General features: G+C 40.4%; 1 protein-coding gene and 1 pseudogene across 2 annotated transcripts; both read right to left on the reverse strand.

Annotated features, from left to right (window-relative positions):
* Nucleotides 1–2,630: 2,630 nt before the first annotated feature.
* On the reverse strand, nucleotides 2,631–11,030 carry LOC126796961 (oligopeptide transporter 3-like; annotated as a pseudogene).
* Nucleotides 11,031–18,110: 7,080 nt separating this feature from the next.
* Nucleotides 18,111–21,652, reverse strand: LOC126798714 (UDP-URONIC ACID TRANSPORTER 1). 2 transcript variants are annotated; one of them, XM_050525755.1, is made up of 4 exons: nucleotides 21,063–21,652; nucleotides 20,135–20,216; nucleotides 18,921–19,051; nucleotides 18,111–18,484 (listed from the first exon to the last, which is right to left on the reverse strand). In XM_050525755.1, exons 1-4 carry the CDS (start codon nucleotides 21,507–21,509, stop codon nucleotides 18,338–18,340), a joined length of 807 nt encoding a protein of 268 aa, XP_050381712.1. In that variant the 5' UTR covers nucleotides 21,510–21,652; the 3' UTR covers nucleotides 18,111–18,337. The 2 variants fall into 2 exon arrangements, with proteins under 2 accessions (XP_050381712.1, XP_050381711.1); XM_050525754.1 differs by having other exon boundaries at nucleotides 18,921–19,149; nucleotides 20,113–20,216; nucleotides 21,063–21,648.
* Nucleotides 21,653–21,900: the final 248 nt, after the last annotated feature.

A 21,900-nucleotide genomic window follows, 5' to 3' on the forward strand; every position in this document is an offset into this window, starting at 1 on the left:
TGATTTTCTCTATTCTTCTCAAGTCTCCTCTCTTCATGTTGAAGAGAGTATTTATAGTGTCAAGGTTTCTATTTTGTATAATATTTAAATGACACTAAAATAATAAATTTCTTTAATTGTATAATTAAATCAATATGTATTTTCTGATTAATTTAAAATTAGTTATTCTCATAACTAAATTAAATAGAAAATAATTGATTTAATTATAGCCGTTAAAGAATTTATTAATTTAATCAAATGTCTGATTACCATTTCGAATCGTCAACGACATTCAATTTTCGATTTAAGTCGGAATCACGTAGCTTCGATCACGATCATCCATTTATGTGCTGACATGAGTTTTATTCGGATCCACACAAACTTTGTTGACTTTTGGGCCATGTGTGCAATTTTGTCGGGCTCTTAGTCGATTTAATTATTTAATGAAGATTGTTTACTCCATTAAATTTCATGTGTCTACAAATGCCCGCACTTCAAGTCATGCTGCAGACATGTCGTCGTCACGTGTCGAAAGCGCAATTTGAAGTATGCACTTTAATTTGGAGAATTTGTGGAGCTGGCTTCCGAGGCTTCGCAAATTTTGTAGTAATATTTCCATCATATATTTTAATCATATGAATTTAATTTTTGAAAATCTTTCCATTACCACTGAAAGCTTATCATTTGTTTTGTCTGTTTTTTTAACAGCCTTAGACTTGCCATGCTTCCTAGTGTCCTCTGCAATATCCAGGCCATGAGACCTGCCTTTAGCACAAACTTTGGACGTTCTATCTCCACCATTCGACATCACTCCATCAAGATAAAAAAAAAAGCTACCATGTTATTTCTCATCATTGTGCTTTCTCTTTACTTCCACATTCCACCACGATAAGCATGTTTGTCTTCATGACCATTGCTATTATTATCATCACAGCCATCACAGCTTGAACCAACTCATCTTCGATGGACAAATCAGAATCTCAGATTACAACCTGGTGGGAGTAAAAGGTATATCAACTTCCAGCTCATCATGATGAGAGATGCATAATTTTTTGGGATATATATTCTCAGGCTCAAGCAACAAATCTTATGCGGTAGTAGAAAAATACTTGCCCATAGTGCGCATATCCATCACTGTGAGCATACCCTTAATTTTTCTATCTCAAATTTTGCAACGTCGAATTTCTCCTGTTGACACAGCGCGCGAATAAAGATCCCAAGTGCAGAGCCATCTCCACTCCCCTCCTCTTCACGGCAAAGTTTGTTTTTGCTTTTCTGGTGGACATATATTCAGTAAATATCTTTACTTTTCTAAGACCTATTTTAAGAGAAGAAAGCTCATCCTTTACTGCAGATACAGTTTCTCTTGATTGGGCTGGTGATGGAGCAGGCATAATTGATCCTTGCACTGGCTCTATCGTTTCTTGAGCTGTTCTCCATTCCAATAAGCCAAGCGATATACAAAGAGAGAGACAGGGCTCAGCAGCACCATCAGACATGGTGAGGGGAATGTTTACCTGAAGCTCGTTTTCTTCGGCAGTAGAAATATATTCAGCAAGGTTCATTGACGCCGTTCTGACAACTGAGGCTTTGATCTTTGGCCCTTGATTCAGACCATCAAAGACAGTGAAGGCAACCTCTTCCAAGATCTTCTTGTTGGTGTGGAAGTCCAAGGTCATCCTGGAGTAGTACCTCTCAATTACCTGGCGTGAAGACTCCTTCACTGTCTTAGTGCGAACCATCTTGAATCCTTAAACCTCTCCAGTTGGTGAAGAAGCAGAGAGAAGGAGGCGTAGAGAGGAAAAAGAATGAATGAATAAACATGTCGTGTGGTAATTATTGAATCATTGATTGATTGAATGCGGTTGTGCTCTTGTGCAACCGTTTTTTTTAAGGCTGACATTTGACTTTTTTTTAATTATGACTTTTGACCTTTTTTTTAATTTTGACTTTTGACTTTTTTTTACTCTGACTTTGAATTTTGATTTTGTTTTTCATAAACGACTTTGACCCTCCCTTTGTAGAATTTTGACAACAATGCGCTGCGGTCAATCAAACCATTCAACTCCTTTCGAAACGCGTTGATTTCTAACGGATTTGAAGAACGTAAACGACCTAATCGCTTGACTGCTCTCAATTCATAGACTTTACAACACTCAATAAAAGCGTTTTAGGCTTTACGCATCATATTCAACATGGTGGCTTTCAGAAGTTTCAAGGACGGGACGATCACTATCCTCGAGGATGTTGAAGATGAGCAACATGATGGCACCACCTTAACTGTATATCCCTCTCTTACTGGGCCATTCAGTTTTAAAACTCCATTCTATGGCAGCTCCACTCCCGTCTCGCAGTGGACTCACGTAGTGAACCGTCAAGTAGCCAGCTTTCGACCGTCTAAGTCAGGCAATGAGGAGCTAAGTTCAGACGTTTTGATGCTGAAGTCTGCACATTGTGACGAAGATGCTCCCACGGTGTCATTCAAGCTTCTCAATGACTCTATATCCAACAACTCTGCGCGATGGAGTGCCTTTTGAACTACTGGCGGTTTTACCTACACAGAGTTCTACTGGGAGTGGGTAGAAGATGTTTTAAGCCGAAACAAAGACCACATCAAGAATACGGGCCTCTATCGAGCAGTGTTTGCGTCATTATTCAGCTATGATCATTTTGCTCCCATTGTGCGAGCTTTTTATGAGTATTGGTGCCCTGCTACAAACACTCTGCACACATCGCAAGGGGAGATGTCTATATCTCTTTTGGACCTTGAGCATATTGGAGACTTGCCTATCCTTGGAAGGTTTTATGACGAAGTTGTTCCACCCATTGCCGAGTTTTCTGCAAAGAGTAAAGAAGATCAAGACACCCATGAAAGCTGTGCCGGCATCCAGTGCTGCAGATAGAACATAGTTATATTTTTGCCACCAACGTCTGTGGTATTTAAAGATGAAATAGTTGAAGAAAGGTCCAGTGATGAGCCAACTTGCTATGTTGGTGGGAGTTGCTGGTGGCATCCCAACAAAACCGTAAAGAATGACCGGCATGTTGATCAGTGGAATCCATTTCTTATCAGGGAAGACTTTGCTCAACAACCAGATAGGAACTGGCAGGACAGCTCAGACGATAAATAGCCATACCAAGTTCCTGTAAAGTCATCTAGGTCCAAACAGTCACCTTGGTCCAATCAGGACCCATATAACCGAAGCATCAAAGGTGACTATGTATTTAGGACAAGTCCATGGACTGTCAGTGGGGACTACATCAGTGTCACATATGTTCTGGATGCCCTCCAACATCCACCATGCAACTGCCAGGTTCACAACACCAGAAACCAGAGTTCCCACCAGCTGAGCTGTGTACATACACCGAGGTGGAATCTTCATATAGGTTTATGTGCTGGACTGTGCTGATTCTTCCATATATTTTGAAAAGTAGGTTTGCTATAGGTTTTCCCGGGAGCACATAACCAATCATGAACTGTGCTATAATGTCAAATCCAGGTTGTTGGTTGGTGGTTGCTTGAATGACCCCAATTGGGAGGGTGATAATGAAAGACAAGACAAATGCGAAGATCATTCCCCACCATGGCAGCTGCACACTTTCTTTTCACACAAAACACATGAGCAGGGAGAGGGCGACGCTGACAAATAGTATGATGAGAAACCACCATTCAGGCACGTTCTTGTAGGTTTGCATCAGTTTTTCATGGATATCCATTTTGGCATTCTTCACTGCTGATTTGCTTTGCTTCAAAATAGCACCTCCATGGAAATTCCAGGACATTATGTCAAATAAAACTTAGCCAATCGCTTGAAAAAGAACTGAGAATATGAGATAGTCGGTGTACAGCAGCCTTCCAGCAATTTTCCGGTCTTCTTCTATAATCTAGTGGCGACGGCACCATTTACTTTCTCTGCCCTTCCTTCGGGAAGCGGCGGAGATCCTGTTTTACTTTCTTATCAAAGAAAATGTTCCAAAGTTGGAGGAGATGTATTTTCAGATTTGGAAGCCTTGAGGATGGAGGAGGTTGATTCTTCGGTTCACCAGCACCCTTTCCAGCCTCAATTAACTTATGCAAGCACTCTCAAGAACCCAGTGGACCGATTTCACCAAACGATGGTGGATGACTTTGAGATGACTGCCGATGACTGTGTTTATAGTTCTGGTAAACATGGTCAGAATATTTCCTTCTCACAGAAAATTCACAACAAACTGGACTTCAATTGGCGCTGTGCTGTCATTGTAAAGCTCATGGGTAAGCCAAATTCCACCAATTCTTATGATTTTATGCTTCGTGGTCTACGTAGGAAATGGAAAGTGAAAAGTGGGTGGCAATTGATTGATCTGCCGAACGCTTTTTACATTGTCAAATTTAATCTAGAAGAGGATATGAACTATGCTTTGTGTGAAGGGCCATGGATTTTGGCTGGGCAAACCTTGAGTGTGCAAAAATGGAGGTCTGATTTTAATCCTTTGAGTGAGGTTATTGGCAAAATGGCTTTGTGGATTCGTATATGTGGTCTTCCAATCAAGTACTTTAAAGATTATGCTATTCCTAAAATTGGTAGAATTCTGGGAGAGGTAGTGAGAATTGATCATGTCACTCTAGGTCAGGCCAGGGGTAAATTTGCTCGTATTTGCATAGAGGTTGATCTTAACAAGCCTTTGAAACTTTTTGTGGAAGTTGAATCTGTTGCTTACAATGTTGTTTATGAGGGCATTTCGTTAATTTGTTTTGAATGTGGGTGTTATGGTCATGCGAAAGACAAATGCCCTTCTATTATTGTTCCTGTTAATGTTGATGCTGCAGATGTTATTGCCCCTGAGTCCAAATTGTCATCTGCTGAGTTGAGAAATTTGAGTGATGGAGATCATGTCATGGCTGGTATGCCTAATGAGATTATCAAGGAGGATATGGGCCCTTGGATGCTCATTAGCTATAAGAACAAGAAGAAGGGTAATGATGACTCCACTAATAAGAAGAATGGACAGTTTGGTTCCAGATTCTCTGTGCTCCAAAGTGAACATGCTGATGACTCTAATGATATCTCTAATACCATTTCTGACAATACTACCAGCTCAAATCCTCCAATTGTAAAACTGTGGAAAAGCTTCCAGGACAAACAAAAAAATATGCAGTCTTCTCCTAAGGGAAAAGGTACTATGACTCCTAGTCCTTGTAAGAACAAAGCTTATTCTGGAATTTTCTCTACTAAAGATACTCATTTTGCTGCTGGTAATAGTTCTGTTTTTGAGAAGGATGAAGCTAGAGCCCCTATGAAAGATGCTATTAACTTTAGCAGATCTAGTGGTTTCAAAGTGGACAAAAAGTCTAAAAAAAAAGTCTGATGCAGGTGCCACTACCTCCAAGCAACATCATCACGTTTTTAAGAAGTTGTCTTTGGATAGTGTTGGTGCAGGGATTTCCGGGGATGGTATTTCTGGATTTTTTGGGCATAAACCTCCTGATGAGATTAATGTTATTGTTAAGCCTACTGCATGCGAAACCGATACCTTCGTTGACATGGCCTTTACTGAAAATAGTACGATGCCTGGTGATTCCTCTCTACCTTCTATTCAAGAAGGTATGAAAGCTGATAATTAGGGTCTTTTCCCTCTCTCTCTATTATTTTATAATGTTTAAAATAATGTTTTAGAATGCCAGAGGAGCTGGCAGTGAAAAGTTCAGAGATGCTATTACTGATTTAGTTGAATTACATAATGTTGATATGTTAGCTGTGTGTGAACCTAGAGTGCAATTTCACAGAGCTTCTAAAACCTTGATTAATCTTGGTTTTACTGATTCTAAAATTGTGGAAGCTAATGGCTTTTCTAGTGGAATTTGGCTTTTATGGAATAATCTTAGAATTCAGGTTCAGTTCCTTGACAAGTGCTCTCAGTCTATCTCAGTTAAAGTCTCCAGTCCTGGTAAGCCTTCTTGGATGCTTTCTGTGATTTATGCTAGTCCTACAAATACAGTTAGATCTTCTTTGTGGCCTTTCCTTGAGAATATTGCTGCTAAGTATGGGTTGCCTTCCATGTATATTGGTGACTTTAATGAACTTGTCTCCGAAGCTGATAAAAATTTTGGGACACTTAGAGGTAGATCTGGTGGTCTTAGAGCCTGGATAAACAGAAATGCTTTAATTGATATGGGATTTCTTGGCTCATGTTATACTTGGAGCAACAACAGAATCAAAGAGAGACTTGACAGGAGCTTTTGTGATTGTTCATGGAGAACCTCGTTTCCTGATGCTTTCATTCAACATCTTCCCAAAACCAGGTCTGATCATTGCCCTATTGTAATGCAGCTTGTTTCTAATATTTCCATCAATAGAAAAGCTATTCCCTTTAGATTTCAAGCTATGTGGTTTTCTCATTGCGAATATTCTGAATTTGTTTCCTCAACTTGGAATTCTCTTGAGGGTGATTTCTTGTCCAAGGTGAACTCTCTTTCTATTGCTTTATCTTCCTGGAATAAAAATGTCTTTGGTCATCTGTTCCTTAAGAAAAAAAGACTTCTTGCTCGCATTGGGGGTATTCAAAAGGCCAGGGACAGATATGACAACCCTTTCTTAGTTAATCTAGAAGCAGACTTGATTCAGCAATATGAGATGATCAGAGATCAAGAGAGTCTGTTCTGGAAACAGAAATCTAGAGATAATTGGTTACAAGGAGGAGACAGAAACACTAGGTACTTCCACCTTACTACCCTTGTTAGACGGAGACAAAACAAGATTGAAGGCCTTTTTGATTCTAATGGCATTTGGTCCTCCAATTCTGATTCTCTAAAGAATATTGTTGTTAACTTCTTCAAGGATATTTTCTCTATGCCAGTTTGGGAAGATACCAGATTTGTTATACCTTGGCTATTTCCGGCCATTGAAAAAGTGGACCTTGAGAATATTTGTATGCCTGTTTCTCTTCTGGAGGTGAAGAATTCTCTTTTTTCCATTGGAGGGTTAAAGGCGCCAGGGCATGATGGCTTTTCTGCCATTTTTTATCAGAATCATTGGAAGCTTTGTTCTGGTGAAATTTTCAGAATTGTGCAGGAAGCTTTTATTTCTTGTAAAATTCCGGATGGTTTGAATCACACTCTCATTGCTCTCATTCCCAAGATTGATGGGCCACAACATATGACTAATTTCAGACCTATTAGTTTATGCACTACCATTTACAAAGTGATTTCTAAAATTATTGTGGCTCGGATTAGACCTTTGATGCAGCAACTTGTCAGCCCTAACCAAGTGAGCTATGTGCCTGGAAGACATATTTCGGATAATGTTATGATTGCTCAGGAGCTTCTCTTTAAATTTAAGAAATCCGCTGGAAAGCTTGGATTCTTTGCTTGGAAGGTAGACTTGTCAAAAGCTTATGACAGGTTGAGTTGGAGCTTCATCGAACTGGTCCTCTATGAAGCTAAGATTCCCCCTTCTCTTATGAAGTTAATCATGCACTGTATTACTTCTACAAGCTTTCAAATATGTATTAATGGTGAGCTAACTGATTCTTTCTATGCTCAAAGAGGGATTAGACAGGGGGATCCTCTTTCTCCTTACATTTTTGTCTTGTGCATGGAAAAGTTGTCGCATCTCATCCAGTCTAATGTGGAACTTGGTTTTTGGAAGGCTGTTAGTGCTTCACAATCAGGGCCAAAGGTATCACATATTTTCTTTGCAGATGATCTAATGTTGTTTGCTGAAGCATCTTGTTCTCAAGCTTCTATCTTAAAGACCTGTCTGGATCAGTTTTGTTCCCTATCTGGACAAGCCATAAGCTATGAAAAATCCCTCATTTTTTGCTCTCCTAATACTAGCAAACATCTTGCTTCTGAAATTAGTAGCATTTGTTGTTCTCCCTTAACTAGTGATCTTGGCAAGTACCTTGGTATGCCTCTTATTCACTCAAGGGTCGACAAACATACTTATGCTGGCATCTTTGACAAAATTCAGAATAGACTTGCGAGTTGGATGAGTAAAAATCTTAGCATGGCTGGAAGACTCACGCTTGTGAAATCTGTAACTTCTTCCATACCAATTTATGCTATGCAAACAACTAAATTGCCTTTGAGTCTATGTGATAAGATTGACAAACTGAACATAGATTTTATTTGGGGTGATACCATAGAAAAAAAGAAGGTCCACTTGGTCAATTGGGATACTTTGTGTCAACCTAAACAGATTGGTGGCTTAGGGATTAAGATGACCTCTGATATGAATCAAGCTATGTTAGCTAAGGCTGGTTGGAGGATGTTTCAAAATGATGGTGGTCTTTGGAATTCCATTTATACTCAAAAATATCTCAAAGGTTCTAATATTATCGATGATGATTATAAAATGCCTATTGATTGTTCTCACACTTGGAGAAGCATTATGTTTGGGGCTACTATTCTTAAAAGAGGGACTAAGTGGCGCATTGGTGATGGTAAATCTATTCACTTTTGGACTGATGCTTGGCTTTATTCTAACGCTTTATATCATCATGCCATTCCTCATGCTATTATCGATATTACTGCTCCGATTTGTACTTTCTGGAATGACACTGGATGGAATGAAAATCTCTTGGCAACTCTTTTCCCTGAATCTGTTCTTTCTGATATTATTAATATCCCTATTAGCTATGAGGAGTGCGGCAAAGATACCAGAATATGGAGTGCTTCATCTAATGGAAAATTTTCTGTAAAATCTGCCTATAATATTGGTTTTGATTTCTCTAATGTGCAGAATTCTTTATGGAGCTCTATGTGGAATTTATGCATTCCTCCTAAAATCAAAACTTTTTGTTGGTCAATGTTGCATAAAAAATTGCTTACCAATGTCCAAAGAGCCAGAAGAGGATTCACTACTCTCAAAACATGCCCAATTTGCAATTTGAAGGATGAAACTCTGCTTCATCTCTTTCGGGACTGCCCCAGATCTGCAGCCATTTGGAGTGAGTTTACTAAACCTGGTACTATTACGAACTCCTTTCATTTAGACTGGGATGGTTGGATTTTGGCTCAACTTAAGTGTCATAGCTTAGTCCAAAGAAATGTCCAATGGTGTAGCTTATTCATGTTTATCTGTTGGTTTATTTGGAAATGGCGAAACAAGCATGTTTTTGACCCTGATTTTCACATTCCCCTTGTTCCCAAAAGTGTTATTTGGAGTTATGTTGATGAATGGTATAATGCTGCTGCAAAGAATCATGTGGATATTGTCTACAATTACAAATTTGTTGCTTGGACAATGCCTGCTGAAAATTTCTACAAGCTTAACATTGATGGTTCCAGAATCTCTCCTGCTCGTAGGATTGGTGCAGGGGGTGTCATCAGAGATCATCATGGTATTTGGATCAATGGTTTTCAAGTAAATGTTGGCACTGGTGAGATTATTGAAGCTGAAACTTAGGGTTTATTCTTTGGTCTGAAACTTGCGAATAGTCTTCATATCCACAATCTTGAGGTGGAATCTGACTCGGCTATCCTTGTTCAACTGCTCTTAAAGGATGATTTCTCTTTACACCCTCTTGGGTCGTTGTTGCAGGGGTGCAAAGCTCTCATGAAGTCCATGGATGCTACCTCTATTGTCCACATATTCAGGGAAGCAAATATGACGGCTGATTCTCTAGCTAAAATGAGCCTTAATCATGCTAAAGGTTTTGTTACTTTTGACAACCCTCCGGTTCATGCTGCCCAGTTCTACATAGATGATCTTGCTGCTGTTACTAGGGCTAGGAGAGTTTCGTGCTCTAACTAGTTTTTAGTTTTTCTTTCCACTTTGTTTAGGCTCTTTGAGCCTCGTTTGTAACCAAAAAAAAATAGCACCTCCATGAAAGAGTGCCACGTGAATGAGGATTACCGAAAATCTTGCAAATCCTGATCCAATAGACAACGCGAACAGAGGGTTGAGATACAGCTTCCCATAATTATCATAAGCTTTAATGTCAAGCTCTAAATGTGGGGTTGTGATCTTGGTAGTGTCATACTTAAGGCCTTTATTGGTGAATAGCTGGTTGGAAAATATAGGGAACTTTCCAGCATCAAAAGTGTCATACTTCCAGTAGCACAGAGGAAGAAATATGTAGATGAAGATGACAAAACCAACTCCAACATTGAGAATGGAAACCCAAGGTGTGACGAGGGGGCTGCCGTGATAAGCTGAAATGCCAGCCCAATCGAGAGTGAAGGCACCAATCCCAAGTTCCTTGTAACCTGAGCTAATATGCTGAGCTGTGATACTGTGCGGCCAAGCCCAGCAGACCCATGAGAAGAAGGTCAAGATTGGGAAAAGATAGCCAGGAGGAAATAATAGAAGAAGCTTGCTGCAAAAGCAATCAAGAAAAATTTCATTCGTGTCATGCCTTTTGCTTTATGCTCCTTCTCATGGAGTGCCCTAAACAGGGAAACCTGAGCAAGGTTTGCAGGCCACCACATTTCAACGGGGTCAACCAGGTACCTCCTAAGCAATCCAGCCCATCCATACCCAATCATCTGAGATGTCAGGACGATGAAGAGGCCGCAAATAAAACTCAAGCTCTGGTGGTAGTAAGCCTTCATAACGGTGATGGCACCGGTGGAATAGGCATCACCGCCGCCAGTAGAGACCCCACAATTGGCAAAGATGGTGATGACGACATGCTCTTTTTTTTTCTTGTAATCAATAGATTTTGAAATTCAACTTACTATCAGTGAAATAAGAATTTTCTTTATGATTGGCAGACAAACCCTTATTTTTATTTTGATGTGCATACTCCATACAATCCTTGACCATGGCGGGCCAATACTACCCTAGTCGTCTTACTTGAAAATGTAACTTTGGTCCCGACTGATGTGCTCCACACACTCCAGAATGAACCTCTTCCATGGCTTTGACTGCTTCATATTTTCCCAAGCATCGAAGGAGTACTTTGTCAAATGACCTCCGATATAAAGTTTCTTTGTAGTAAAGGACGCGCGGTGCTCGCCGCTTGATGCTCCACCTTTTCTTTGAATCTTCGGGAAGCTTGTGGTGCTCAAGGTAATCGATAAAAGGATGCCTCCAATCTTCAACATCAATGGTGTATACTAACATTACATGAGAACTGAGACACTAGAGTGAAGGATTTGTTGTCATGACCCACCTTTGACAAATTGGGATGTCCAAAATTTCGTCTCCAGACAATGCCAAAGTCGCCGCCAAGTTTGCCAATGCGTCTGCCATTTGATTTTCTCTCCGTGGCACATGTACGAGTGTAACTTTATCAAAGCCCTTTAAGAGTTGTGTGGCGAGTTGGAAATAAGGTACCAAATCTTCCTTCTTGACCTCGTAATTAGTGAGCAGTTGATCAATCACCAACTTCGAGTCCCCATACACTTCGAGACTTTGGATTTCGATTTCTAGCGCTGTTTGCAATCCCATGATCAATGCCTGGTACTCTGCGACATTGTTGGAGCACAGTTCCACAAGAGTGAAAGAATATGACAATATATATTTTTGTGGAGAAACAAAGATAACACCAGCCCTTGCTCCGTCTGCCCTAGATGAACCATCGAAAAACATCTTCCAAGTAGGGAGGACCTCTGCAAGAAAGACTTTCTCGTCCGAGAATTCATCTGAGATTTACCAATCCGCTGGAATAGGGTGGTCTGCCAGGAAGTCGGCCAGAACTTGTCCTTTCACTGCTTTAGCAGGCACATATACGATGTCGTATTGGTTCAATAATAATGCCCACTTAGCCATGCGCCCGGTTTTAACTGGTTTAGATAATATGAACTTAACTAGATCGGCTCGTGCCACCAAGTGTATTGTGTAAGCTTGCATGTAATACTTCAAATTTTGAATGGCGAAGACGAGTGCAAGACACATATTCTCTATCGGCGGATAATTTAGCTCAGGTCCAGTGAGAGTCCGACTTAAGTAGTACAAGGCTTTCTCTTTTTTGGCTTCATTTTCTTGGGCAAGAAGGGCGCCAAGTGATCTCTCTTGAGCCCCGATGTAAATGATAAGAGGTTCCCGACGATAGGTGCACCCAACACCAGAGGATTCGCGAGGTATTTCTTTATGATCTCAAAGGCATTGCGACAAGCTTCATCCCATACAAATGGAACATCTTTCTTCATGAGTCAACTGAATGGTTGGCAACGGCCCGTCAGATTTGATATGAACCGTCTGATAAAGGAAAGTCGTCCTTAGAGGCTTTTCAACTCGCGTAAATTTCTTGGCTCTGGCATTTCCTGGATGGCTTTAATTTTGGATTGGTCTACCTCGATGCCTCGGTGCTTCACGATGAATCCAAGAAATTTTCCAGAATTGGCGCCGAAGGCACACTTCAAGGGATTCATTTTTAACTGGTATTTGCGTAACCTGTCGAATACTCTTCGTAGATCTTGCAAGTGATCACTTCTTTTCTTTGTATTGACAACCAAATCATGAACATAGCATTCTACATACTTGTGCAGCATGTCACCGAAAATTTTCTGCATAGCGCGTTGGTACGTTCCACCGGCATTTTTTTAACCCGAATGACATGACCTTATAGCAATAAATTCTGTTGGGAGTTCGAAATGCAGTGAGTTCCTCATCCTCTAAGGCCATGCTTATCTAGTTGTAACCTGATGATCCGTCCATGAATGACAAAGCCTCATGCCCGGTTGTCGCATCCACCATGAGCTCTATGATTGGCAGAGGGAAATCATCTTTTGGACACGCCTCATTTAAGTTACGAAAATCTACACAAACACGGATTTGTCCGTTCTTCTTCTTGACATGAACAATGTTTGCGATCCACTTGGGATATTGAACCTCTCTAATGAAGCCTGCGGCAATCGTTTTTTCAACTTATCAACTTCTGCTTCAATTTGAGGAATAGGTTCTGTTCGAAAGCGTCTTTGTGTTTGCTTGGTTGACCGAGCCTCCGGTTTGACAGCAAGCCGATGAACTGCTACATTTGGATCCATGCCAGGCATTTCTTTGTACGTCCAAGCAAATACATCTTTGTACTCGAGCAACAGATCGAGATATTCTTTTTCTTCTTCGGAACTTAAAGACGCACTCACAAAAATAGGACCTGGGACTTCTTCTGTTCCCAAGTTAATCTCCTTAAGTTCGTCCATAGTGGCTTGCCCCCCGTATTCAAGTTCTGGAGGAGCTTCGTCTACTTCAATTTCAAAATCTTCATGATCGTCTTCCTCTATGACATCTGCTTCTGTCACCGTGACATATAAGAGGTTTGGACAATGTCATCCTCACCGCCATTATTGAGGTTGCTATCTTCTTTTTGGCCAGTGAATATGATGGTATGTTGCTTCACTTTGAGTTGATCCGTGGAATCTACTTCCAACACACAATGCCTCTTCATGCGTGACAGGATAAGACTTCGGATTTATTTGCTCTCCGTTCGACTACAAGTCGTTTTCCTCTTGCATATCTATCGTTCCTTAGGTGCTTGGATCTTTTCCAATGCGGGCTTTCGCGAAATGAGGTTTGACTTTTTTTTATCTTTGTCTGAACTTGACATCCTTTTGAATGTGGGAGTCCGAGTGGTTGTACTACCGATGCGATTGAAGACTGAACCTCTACTTGCTGTCATGTTCACACGGTTAAAAACTAACACCCTTGTGATTGATCCTTCAATGCGTTCAGATGTTGCTCTTCGGGAACCTGGACGAATGCGATCGAACGATGAAATGTGAGGGGTTGACTGAACCTCTGTTCTCTGCAACTACCTCGACACTGATATGTTGCACATTGGCTCGCTCCGCCCTCCTCCTTCCTGAAATTCTGATTGGCTTGCTTGAAGTGAAACCGAGACCAGCTTTAGAAGAATCAATTGTTGCCCCTTGCTCTCTTAACTTCTTTTGTGACTCATCGAGCTCATGCGCCATCTTTGCTACAGCCTGGTCGTCTTTTTTTCTTGATGAACCAAAGTCATATCCCTTCTTTTCTAACAGCTTGTATGTGTTAGGATCGAACCCTTAACTTGTTCTTTTCTTGGGCATCGATCCATGTTCCGTCTTACCTTAAATTGGTTTAACAAACCCCTTTAATGGCTGCTTTGTGGGATTTCGGTTACTCACCTTTATTAATGGCAATGTTGACTCCTCTTTCAACAATTTCACATCATCCTCTTCAAATTTTCGTGGGCACTCTTGTGATTTTGTCCCCACAAATGGAGATTCCCCCTCCCTTCGTCTAGACTTCGGGACATAGCGAAGGACCGTAAAGACATGGCTGGCTTTTCTTTCCGCAGACGATGTTGCCACTTCAGATGAGACATTTGCGACACTTCACCATGAAGCTCAATGTATTTTGATTTGGCATCATTCTCCCTAACTTTAGCGGCTTTCCCCGTGGAGAGTACTCCGACCGGAAGGACTTCTTTCATTGACTCCTCAACTGTGTAGAATTTAGAATCCGCGAAGTATGATTCAGCTTCTGTGAATGGTTTGGTATCTCCTACCACGGTTTTCACACCTCCGCGATAGAACTTGAAGCATTGATGTAAAGTGGATGGCACGATGCCATTTTCATGTACCCATGGTCGTCCCAACAACAAGTTGTATGAGGTATTCGCATCAATGACATAAAACAAGGTGTTTGATTTTAGTTCTCCGATGTCCATGTCTAGTTTGATCATTCGTATCGCTCTTTGTCTTCCTTGATTGAAACCTTGGATCATGAGACGACTCCTTGATAACTCATCAACGTTGATGCCGAGTTGAGACATGGTTGACTTGGGTATGATATTTACTGCTGACCCTCCGTCTATGAGCATGCGATTCAACTTCCGCTCTCGTATGTACCATGTCACAAAAAGAGGCCGATTATGTGGCTTAGAGCCCGATTGGAGGTCATCATCTATGAAGTGAATGGTATCAAAATATGCATCACACGCGCCACATTCCTTCATGTTTGTGGAGTGTTTTCCTACATCAATGAGCAACTCCACAAGCGCACATCTCGTTGATTTTGGCAATTGCATCAAGTCAGAGAGGCTAAGTTGGAAAGGTAGACTCTCCAATTATTTCAACACCTCATTCTTCTTTAACACTTGACTTGCACCTATTTGTCTTGCTTCAGGCTTTTCATCTTCTTTGGAGTTGACTTCACAACTTGTGGCCATTGAAGTGACATTCGGTTGTTTTGTAGGCAATTGCTCTATTGACAAGTTCCGGCGAAGAGGCTTCCACAAATATGGAACAACTTTCGTTTCAAAACGTCCTCGTCATTATCCTCCATTCGGGAAGGTGATTTCTTATAACTTGGTTGGGCAATCGGTGAATTTAACATCATACCTTTGCGAGTTCTTCTCTGGGTGACCAATATCCATCCTTCATCATCGGCATTAAAGGCAACTTGGAGGATAGGCGTTGAAGCAGGACATTCTTTAACCTCTTTGATCTTCTTACGTTCGTGCGCCTCCTTTGTGAAACAGAACGGTGCTTTCATTGGGTGAAAATGGAGTGGAACTGGCTCGAATGACCCGAATGTTACGGTAGTGCAATTGATTTCAGCAACGTCGTCGACGTCCAACTCAATCTTCCCTTGCTTGGCGAGGTTAATTATCAAATTCTTGAGAACAAATCACTTCTCTATAGGGTGACTAACGAGGCGATGATATTTGCAATACTTCAGATCGTTGACACGATGCATTTCTTTTGGACGCTTGCACTCCGAAAAATCTATTATCTTGTTTTCGAGCAGATCCTCTAACATGCCCGCCACATCAGAGTTTGGGAACGGGTACGTCTTTCGCTCCATCTCCTTCAACGTGCGTTTACTTCTATCGTAGGTTCGAGGAGGTTCCACCTTATTGAACGCTTTCTTATCCCGCGTAGAGATCGTAGGTTCAAGGAGGTTCCACCTTTGGAAGGCTTCTTCACAACTTTGTCAAATCTACTTCTGAAGACTTTGTCGTTTCATTGGTCAACCAGGGACTCATTATTTCCCTTATGACTTGCCAAGCTTACCTCCATGTCGTGGGCTCGAGTAGCCAACTCTTCGAAAGAATGAGGGTTGATTCCTTGCAAGATGTATAGCAAATCAAAGTGCATGCCTTGGATGCACATTTCAACAGCTGACACCTCTAACAGTCGGTCCTTGCAATCAAGGCTAAGTGAACACCATCTATTGATGTAGCCAATCGCGGGTTCATCCTTCCATTGCTTCGTGTTAGTTAGCTCTATCATGCTCACCGTCCGCGTTGTACTTTAGAATCGATTAAGGAACTCGTGCTCCATTTGGTCCCAACTGTCAACATACTCCGGCTCCAAGTCTGTATACCACTCGAAGGCATTTCCCTTCAACGACCGAACAAACTGCTTGATAAGGTGATCACCTTATGTCCCGGCGTTACTACAAGTCTCCACAAAGTGGGCAACATGTTGCTTTGGGTTCCCTTTACCTTCAAATTGTTGGAAATTTTGTGGCTGATATCCCAGCGGCAGCCTTAAGTTGTCAATCCTCTTAGTGTAAGGTTTGGAGTAAGTGAGGGAGTCACGAGAAAGACCTCCATATTGAGCCCGAATTGAGTTGGTGATGATGTCCTGTAATTGCTGGAGTGATAAGGAAGCAAGCGAGTCGCCATCGTTCTTGGACGTTTCTCCTTTTTCGTTTACTTTGCTCCTGCCAGGCGACCCTTTGGTGGAGTTCTCATTATCGTGATCTCCCAACTTGGTATAAAGCTCAGCGATTTGCACGTCCTTTTCTTCAACCGTTCGGGTGAGCTTATCGACCATCTCCAATAGATTGGAGAGTTGCTCCTCGATTGTGGATGCCCCCGTCACCAAGACCTGCGCATTTTCAGAAGAAGATTCATGCGGCATAGGATGAAAGTTATCGCCATCTTCTTTGGGACTTCCATGGTATGATGCCGTGCTTGATTCGTCATCAAAGAAAACGTCTTCCAGGATAGGACCATCACCATGAACGGATAGAGGATATTGCTCCTTTGGCTCCTTCTCCTTTGACACTTACTTCTTCCCACTTTGAGAGACATGCTTTATTGCTCCCAAACTCACCAAGGTGATGACTGGTTGACGAGGCTTACTAGCAAGTGTCATAAACGTCGTGGGTTGAGCTCTAGCATTTGGTAGCTTAACGATTCTTCGTGGACTTGAGTTTGGATTTGGATTTGATGAAGAACGAGCGATTTGGCAGCTTGACGATTCTTCGTGGACTTGAGTTTGGATTTGGACTTGATGAATAACGATCGATTTGACAGATAGATGATTCTTCGTGAACTTGAGTTTGGATTTAGATTTGATGAAGAAAGATCGATTTGGCAGCTTGATGATTCTTCGTGGACTTGAGTTTGGATTTGGATTTGATGAAAAACGATCGATTTGGGAGCTTGATGATTCTTTGTGGACTTGAGTTTGAATCTGGATTTGATGAAGAATGAGTGATTTGGTAGCTTGATGATTCTTCATGGACTTGATGATCTTCGTGGACTTGAGAGACTTCGGGATTTCTCGAGAGTAATTTTGCTCAAGTGATTTTCTCTATTCTTCTCAAGTTTCCTCTCTTCATGTTGAAGAGAGTATTTATAGTGTCAAGGTTTCTATTTTGTATAATATTTTAATGACACTAAAATAATAAATTTCTTTAATTTTATAATTAAATCAATATGTATTTTCTGATTAATTTAAAATTAGTTATTCTCATAACTAAATTAAATAGAAAATAATTATTAATTATAGCCGTCAAATGTTTGATTACCATTTCGAATCGTCAACGACATTCAATTTTCGATTTAAGTCAGAATCACGTAGCTTCGATCACGATCATCCATTTATGTGCTGACACGAGTTTTATTCAGATCCACACTAACTTTGTTAACTTTTGGGCAACGTGTGCAATTTTGTCGAGCTCTTGGTCGATTTACTTATTTAATGAAGATGGTTTACTCCATTAAATTTCATGCACAACATATTGTTTTCAGCTGATTCGTGCACAACATAGCTGTACATATATGCAGTAAGCTTTTGTTCAAGATAGCCTGAATTTTAAGTTCCTGCATACAGAATCAGAGAAGACCAAATTGGATATATGATTTAAGAGTTCAAATGACGTCATGCAACTTCGGTTCCGTACCCTTATTTTTTGTCAGTAGTTGCAACTAGGGAATTTGCTAGTATGTAATGTACCTTAGGAGATAAGCAACAATGATCAAATATACTTCTGTTAATATATAATCGTCTATAAATAACAGAGGTAGAATCAGGCACAAAACGAGTTGCTTGTATACATAATAATACAACACCACAATCAAATAACTCATTCTCTCTCTCTCACCATCCCCAAACAACACTCAGCTAAGAATCTAGTCGAATATAATCTCACTAACCTCTTCGAATGAAATCTTGAGTCATCAAAATATATAATGGTAACTGGATCACTTATCTAAACCTTCGCTTTGCTTCTCCATAAGCAACAACCCCCATAACAGTTATCATGTAACCACCAATTCCGATGACAGTTACAGGGTTCTTGAATAAAAGAATTGAGATAACAACAGCCACAGCACCTTTTGCATTACCTAATACCTGATTAAAACATAATATCAGTAGAGGAAATAGACTAGAGTTCAAGAAAAGTCAAAAGAGAGAATGAAGATGATATCAGCTAGAACAGTTTGATTCAATTGCATTTGGAGGTTTTTGCATAACATTTTAGCCTAATTTGTTCTGAGAGAGTAAATGTGAAATCATTGAGTGGTGGATTATTTTAAGTTGGTAACAATGTCCCTAAACTAAAAAACATGCTTGTCTAAACTCCATTTTATTTGTTTCAGGTCATCTGTAACACAAGCAGAAGAAAATCAGTGGTCGTAACTGGGAGCTTTCAGTTTGTGCCTAAACCACGACTTGCACAAATACACATTTGACATATACTGCTTAGACCCTCTGAAACTCGTTTGGAAGAATAAGGTGATGAACGTATTGATATGGAAAAAAAGAAGAAGGAAAAAGGTGTCAGAACCTGAAGTGTTAGTGCGCTTGTGTGCTTCGTCACCAAGAAATTTGACAAATTGGCAGAATAGGCCATTACTGAGTTAACCAAAAGAAGTAACCACATGAATTTATGCTCCCTTCCGAGTTTCAGAGTGACATCTACAACATTGGGCTCCATTATAAGTGCAGCAGGCAAGAGTACTAGAATAGCAATTGGTGACATATAAAGCAGCAAATTCATAGAGTTCAACTTTTCCCTGGCAAAACAAGACATCAAAGTAGCCAAGAGGTAAGGAAACATCAGAGCCAAGTAAAGAGTGCTTGGCTGGAGAATAAGATAGAGGAAACTTAAAAAAGACAAACATTTCCAAATCAAACAAAGAATATCAGGATTCTGAAAAGTCTAACTAATTAGAAGTTATGTCTTTGTTGTTCATTCCTCATCAACCCAATCAAGCAAGAAGGAAGTAAAAGTAGAAAATTATTGCCTCGATCTTAGAGAGAATGTTGGCCAAGTGTGAGCGCAAAGAGATAAGTTAGATTGATACATGCAATTCTTATCTCTGTGTTGGCAAACGATCAAGCTTTCTGATAAGGGAAGGATATATGTGAGCATCTGTTTGTTTTGGAACTGGCATTTTTTTTTTCAAGGACAGCTCTTTCTGGTCATGAACCCATGATTGAATAGTCTAAGTTGGTCCATTTAACGAAACGCTATTACAAATAAAAAGATGTCATTAGATAATTGGAACAGTAGTGACTAATGCATAATCATTCCCGATCCACATTCTAAGCAAAAAATAGGAATTCTAAGTGAAGTAATCATAGCCTCAATGGGCTGCCATAGTTCTTTATCTTATAGAACAGTGGCTCATATCTTGCTTGATTCTCCTATGACGAACTAATATGTTGTAATCCAATCCTCAAAAATTCAGAAAGCATTCTTCATACATTACTCCAGCTATTTACCTATCCACTGATATACACATACCCCCCTACAATAGGGCATAGATAGGAAAACTGAAAGTATAAATAAATATGTGCGATAAATTTTTTCAGTTGTGTATCCAAGCCCATATCAACCATTCAGATTCTTCATATCAATACAATGTTCCAAGTGGATTGAATAATGATGAAAAGAGTAAGTGTAAATGTCAATCAGCAGAATATATTCAAGGTGCTCAAATGACAGATTATACCGTAAAAGGTTTCAATTTTACCCGTCAGAAGAAAGTAGAATACCCTGAAGAACAGATTTAAATGCCCTTGCAGCGGTTGCAATAATGCATATAACAAAGCCAAATAAGTGAAAACTCGGCTCACCCTGCCATGAACCAAGAAGTTTATGTAATTCCACTGAAATTGAAAAAGAAAAACACAATCTGTTTGCAAAAATTGAAAGATAAAAAAGAAAAGGAAGATCAAACACAATGCTGTACGAAAGCTAAAAGTCTGTACTGTGTAGCAGAGAATCATTGGAATAGTTCATTTTCTTTCTTATCTTTTGTTATAAAAAATTCTGCATATATGATTGACAAAAAAGAAACGCATCAGTAGAAAACCCTATGCAGCAGGCTATTAAGTTTAATCAGATGGTGTCCCATGACAATATATATACATTAAACACAAACCTTGCCTAACTACCTTCCCCAAACACGGTTTTGTTTCAATCATTTCCTCTGTTAATAATCCTATATTAGTTTGGGTTACACAGACGACAGTAAAGAGAAACAATAAGCAGAATGCTATTTTTTCAATCAAATTAGGATTAAGTCGCATGCTAGCACAACTATCAAACACCAACCTTGCATCACTACAACTACATTAGCCAAACATAGAGTTTGTTCTGGGGGCTCTCCTGGTTTCTCAAATTGCTTAAATCAACCACGGAAATCCCATTCTAACATTTTCAATTACATATGATCCAGTTGAAGCTCACTAACACAGCAATATTATACAACACTGACAATTAATGTATCAAATCTACAGCAAGTTTTAGTTATAGAGTATAGCCAAATAACCCCATTTTTATACAAGCTCAGATCTGCATTATTAACAACCTTAGCAACTCTCCATAACAGGAAACGGATCAAAAGAAGCATAATACCAAATTAAGCATATCCCAAATTGTATTATGATCCAATGCGGGAAAAGGAAAGAAAGGGCATACCCCACTAGCAATGACAACTCCAGTAACAACAGGGACAAGGGCAGCATAGGTAACCCAAGCCTCCCTCTTAAGAGTGGCCAGATACGCAAAAAGGGCAGTGAAAAACGGCGTGGTAGCACCAACAGCCTGGTTAAACGAGACAGCGAGGTATCTGAGAGAAATGTTGCCGCCGACAACAGACCCACAAAAGACAATACTCAAAGTGGCAATCTTGAGGAACTGGGACCTCGATTTGAGGGTCTGCAGAGGAACAACCTTGAGGAAGACGATGGAAATGTAGCTGAGAATGGCGCAGGCGGACATGTGGCACATTGTGAGGAAGATTGGGAATCTGAAGCCATAGTTGGAGAGGAGGAACTTGTTGAGGAGGAGGACACCGATGTTTGATGAGTACCAGAGGACTATGAGGGAGCAGATGAAAATGGCTTGTTTCTGTGTCGACGACATTGTAACAGGTGCTTGGATTTGTTTGGGGGGAAGCTCTAATCTGAGAGCTCCAATGGGAAATGCCGAAATGGTGATGCTGTGGGTTAATGACTTGATGTGATTGAGATACGTGTGTCTTGTGCAACTGTAGGCGACAGTAGTGTGTCTCCGATCTCTCTCTTATTATATTCAACCATACATATAAACTTTACAGTGGTAGACATGCTAGTGTAGTTTGTTTTGGGCAGCGAATTAGGTGTTTGACATGGATACAGATACGATCGGACACATGAATTGACTTTAAATATGCTCTGGACACGCGAGTATCTGAATCGGACACGCACCAACTCATAATAAAAGTGAAAGTGCTTATAGTGAGATTCGAACTTTAGTCATCCAAGGCACTCAACAA

Source organism: Argentina anserina, chromosome 6 (assembly GCF_933775445.1).
Source record: "Argentina anserina chromosome 6, drPotAnse1.1, whole genome shotgun sequence".
Taxonomy (NCBI): Eukaryota; Viridiplantae; Streptophyta; class Magnoliopsida; order Rosales; family Rosaceae; genus Argentina; species Argentina anserina.

What these genes read in the sequence shown, in the direction of transcription:
- LOC126798714 (XM_050525754.1), bottom strand. Translation starts at nt 21,509, where the DNA reads ATGTCGTCGACACAGAAACAAGCCATTTTCATCTGCTCCCTCATAGTC. An exon ending in GAGTTGTCATTGCTAGTGGG is followed by an intron (nt 20,217 to 21,062) that starts GTATGCCCTTTC and finishes GGTTCATGGCAG; the next exon opens with GGTGAGCCGAGTTTTCACTT. An exon ending in CAAGCGCACTAACACTTCAG is followed by an intron (nt 18,485 to 18,920) that starts GTTCTGACACCT and finishes TGTTTTAATCAG; the next exon opens with GTATTAGGTAATGCAAAAGG.